We start from the raw sequence: 3,506 nt of genomic DNA, 5'->3' as shown, positions 1-3,506 counted from the left end.
AACCCCAGCGACGCACGCCACAAACCCTAGCTAGCGTTGTCGGCGGCCAAGCGGATGGCTGTGAGCAGCGAGCGAGCGGACACACAGTGGACAATGACGATGGTCGGAGGACGGACACACAACCGGTTGCGGCCGAGGTCGAGCACTGGGCACCGAGCACGGGCAGGGTGCCGCTGTGCAGCAAGTGCCGAACGGCTGGTGTGATCAAGCAAACGATGCGACAGTCGCCATCTGCGCCCCCCTCACGACATCCGATTGTCCACGCCTCCGCCTTTCCAAATGGCAGCTCCATCTCCCGCATAGCCCCCCTCTCTCTATTCACTCGATTGAACAAGGCACGAAAATGGATCGAACGACCGCACAGTCCTCCGGTGCGATGGCTGTTGGGTGCTTGTTTGTTGGTTGTTGCGTGTTTGCTAGCTGAGTTGGGCCCTGGGTGCTGGCTTGCCACTGCTGTGGAGCTTAGCTACTTTGTTTTGCTTTGTTGTAATGATGTTGCTTGCCTGATCTGGTGATTTTGCTATTGTTCAGGCTAGAGTGTGACATACCCATGTATTTTGCAAGTACCAAGAGGGTTGGGAAAATTGATGATCATTCGCATCATTGAAGAATTGAAAGAGGCATGGAGCCAACTAACCTGGCAGTATTTTGATCTCATCTCACGCAATCAATTGCTCTTTGTCTTCATTACACCGCATTTTATTAGTTATTTATATATATCCGCCGTGTTCGTGTCCCTATCGGTGTTTCGTAGGTTACGGCACAGGCCACTCATCAAGATCAAGTGAATTCCACGAAATGAGAGAATTGCTTGTTATTATGCTTAATAGTCCGCCACACCTTAATTTTGTTTCGTCCTTCGCCTTTGATATGAATTGTCGGTTACATGGCCACACGGGCCAAAAGGGAAAGGACGTATTGATTACTCTCCCGGAATAAAGCTTCCTAGATATAGTACTTAGCTCCTGCTCTCACCCATAACTGTGCCTCTACCTTGATGGATGTAAATACGTGAGTAGGCTAGACTAAAGAGACAACATTAGTGTGCAGTGTGGCGCCTCTAGGTGCCGCAATATTTTTAGAAGAGGACCAACATGAAATGAAAATCCCGATATATCCAAAGGGAAGGTATATATCCTTGCGCGCAAATGTTAGCATCTACTGTACAAACCTTTGACATGGTAGTGTGATAAACTCGGAGCCACAAATATGTCCCTCGGTTTGATCATGTGTTTGTGTTCCATGCGCGGCCGGGCAAAACACATGGGAGTTCGTGAGAGTGAACTTCATGAGAGTGAAGACTGAAAAGACAACACGGAAAAGGTAACAGTCGTATACACACGTGTGGCGCCTTTGGGTCTGCCGGTCTTTTTTGAACACAACCAACATGTATTGAAATCCTCAGGCATCCAAAGGGAATATATATCCGCGGCCAAAAATCACCTGATACGGTTATGATCTACTCTACACTTCAAGATCTGAAGCGCAACCTACATGCCATTGGTGTGATATAGTTTGACGATAACCTCCTCGGTTGATCATGTGTTTGTGTTCCATGCGTGAGCGAAATGAATCGGAGTTGATTTTCTTTTTCTTTTTACTTCGTGAGATTTGTGAGAGTTGAAAGACAACGGCGGCATGCGATATGGAAATGGAACAAACAAAAGCCTTTGCTTTGCTTTAATCCGTTGATCGATTGGTATGTACACTTGGGGGTTTGGACAAAATCACAATGATCGTCCAAAAAAAAGGACTACGCTACGCTAAACTAGGTAGGGCATTTTGGATTGGATCAACAGCAGGTCTGGGTCTGGATGTTGAGGAGCGCCACCCTGGTGTGCAGGATGCTCCGGAACACCTTGTCGCTGCCGCTCTCGATCTCGGCGGCGCACGCCTCGACCTCCTCCAGCCTCTCCAGGGCGGCCACCTCCTTGTCCTCGTCGGAGGAGGCCTTGGCCCGCATGACCAGAGCCCTGAGCGAGGATGCCGCGGTCGTCTTCTTGGATGTGGCAGCGGATGACACGGCCTCCACGGAGGCGAACACGGCGGCGGACGCGCACGCCGCGGTGGCCACGGCCTCGGCGAGCACCCCGGACACCTCGACTTCGGCTGCGCTGGTGGACGCGGAGGGCGTGGGGAACTTGGCAGCCACGCGCACGGAGGCGGCGAGGCGAGCCAGGTCCTTCTCGGTCCGGCGCAGGGACCGGACCGCGGACGCTAGCCTGTTGTCGTCGTGGCGGCGGAGCGCGGCCTTCGCCTCGGCGGCGTGGGCGCGGAGCTCGAGGAGCGACTCCTGGAACGCGCCGTGTGCGTCGGCGAGGTTCAGGAAGCCGTCGAGGAGGCAGTCGGCGGTGTTGGACCCGCTCTGCAGCGCGGCGCGGGCTTCTGGGAGGAGCAGGAGCTCGGCGAGCGCGGCGTGGAGCGCGTCGAGGCGGGCGAGGCCGGTGGACGGCGAGGTGGGGGCGGCGATCCAGGCGCGGACGGCGGAGATTTGGGTGGCGAGGTGGGAGAGGAGCGGGTGGGAGTGGCAGGGGAGGGAGACGGAGCGGACGTGGTAGGCCGCGGCGCGGGCCCTGGAGACGCGCGCCGGGCTGAGCGGGAAGGAGATGGAGCGGCCGAAGCTGGGCGCCATTGCTGCTGCCTGAGCTAGCTAACTAGCTGGAGGAGCCTAGACGGTTGACTTGGTGCTGCTGCTTGCGCTTTGCTTGCCGTGATGAATGATGAGAGGGATGGGGTGGCGAGGGGTATATAAGGGTGGAGCTAGCGCGGGCGCCGGCCATGGAGCGACACGGTGGGTGGGGTGGGGAGAGCGCGTGCGTGCGCCGATCGATGGCATCACGGTGCGCGTCTGCGCATGTGCACGTCTGGGCGGTTGGTGGTGCCCGGGGGACAGGATCCGCGGGGGGCGCGCGCGGACGCGTGGACCTGCCTGCCGGAGCATGGAGCAAGCTCGATCCACCTGCAGCGCGTGCTCCAGTTCAGCGGCCTCACATGCGGCGGCGACGCGCTGTGGTGCCCCGGGAGCGCCACGACTCCCCGGGGCGCCGAGGGGTAGGTGTGGCCGTGCCGCTGGCCATACGCGTGGACGCGGTGCCCCGGCCGATCCGGAGGTGGAAGCGCCGCCGGCGTTGCGGTGTCCCGATCAAACCTGGAGCGCGTACGTGGTCGGTTCCGCTTGGTCGCCATGTGACCCGGTTCCCTTTGCTCGTGCATGGTGGGTTGCCGTGGCCGTCCCGGTGGCGCGGGCAGAGGCGTCCACCCGTGCGGTGGAGCCAAAGGGTGTTGGGTAGTCGCACGCCAGTGGCCACCCCACGGCCACGAGCGGCGCCGGCCTGTCCCCCTCCCTGCCTGCCTCGGTGTCTCCTGTCCTCTTCACGCCGCCGGCACGAGATGGTGTATACGCCATTGACAATCTCTCCGCCCCTTGAATCATATAAACGACGGCTTAGATTAGATCACTCCAGCACGCATGCATAGCACAGAAGTAGCAAAGTGTAGTAGTATGA

The 3,506-nt window shown here is 58.2% G+C and overlaps 1 protein-coding gene across 1 annotated transcript; it reads right to left on the bottom strand.

Annotated features, from left to right (window-relative positions):
* Positions 1-1,652: 1,652 nt before the first annotated feature.
* On the bottom strand, positions 1,653-2,716 carry LOC123411052. The gene has a single exon (XM_045103972.1). The coding sequence runs from the start codon at positions 2,630-2,632 to the stop codon at positions 1,793-1,795; it is 840 nt and encodes a 279-aa protein (XP_044959907.1). The 5' UTR covers positions 2,633-2,716; the 3' UTR covers positions 1,653-1,792.
* Between the last annotated feature and the right edge of the window lie 790 nt (positions 2,717-3,506).

Source organism: Hordeum vulgare, chromosome 7H (assembly GCF_904849725.1).
Source record: "Hordeum vulgare subsp. vulgare chromosome 7H, MorexV3_pseudomolecules_assembly, whole genome shotgun sequence".
Classification (NCBI taxonomy): Eukaryota; Viridiplantae; Streptophyta; class Magnoliopsida; order Poales; family Poaceae; genus Hordeum; species Hordeum vulgare.
Note: the sequence above shows the minus strand (reverse complement) of the source record. Positions and strands in the feature narration are given on the sequence as shown.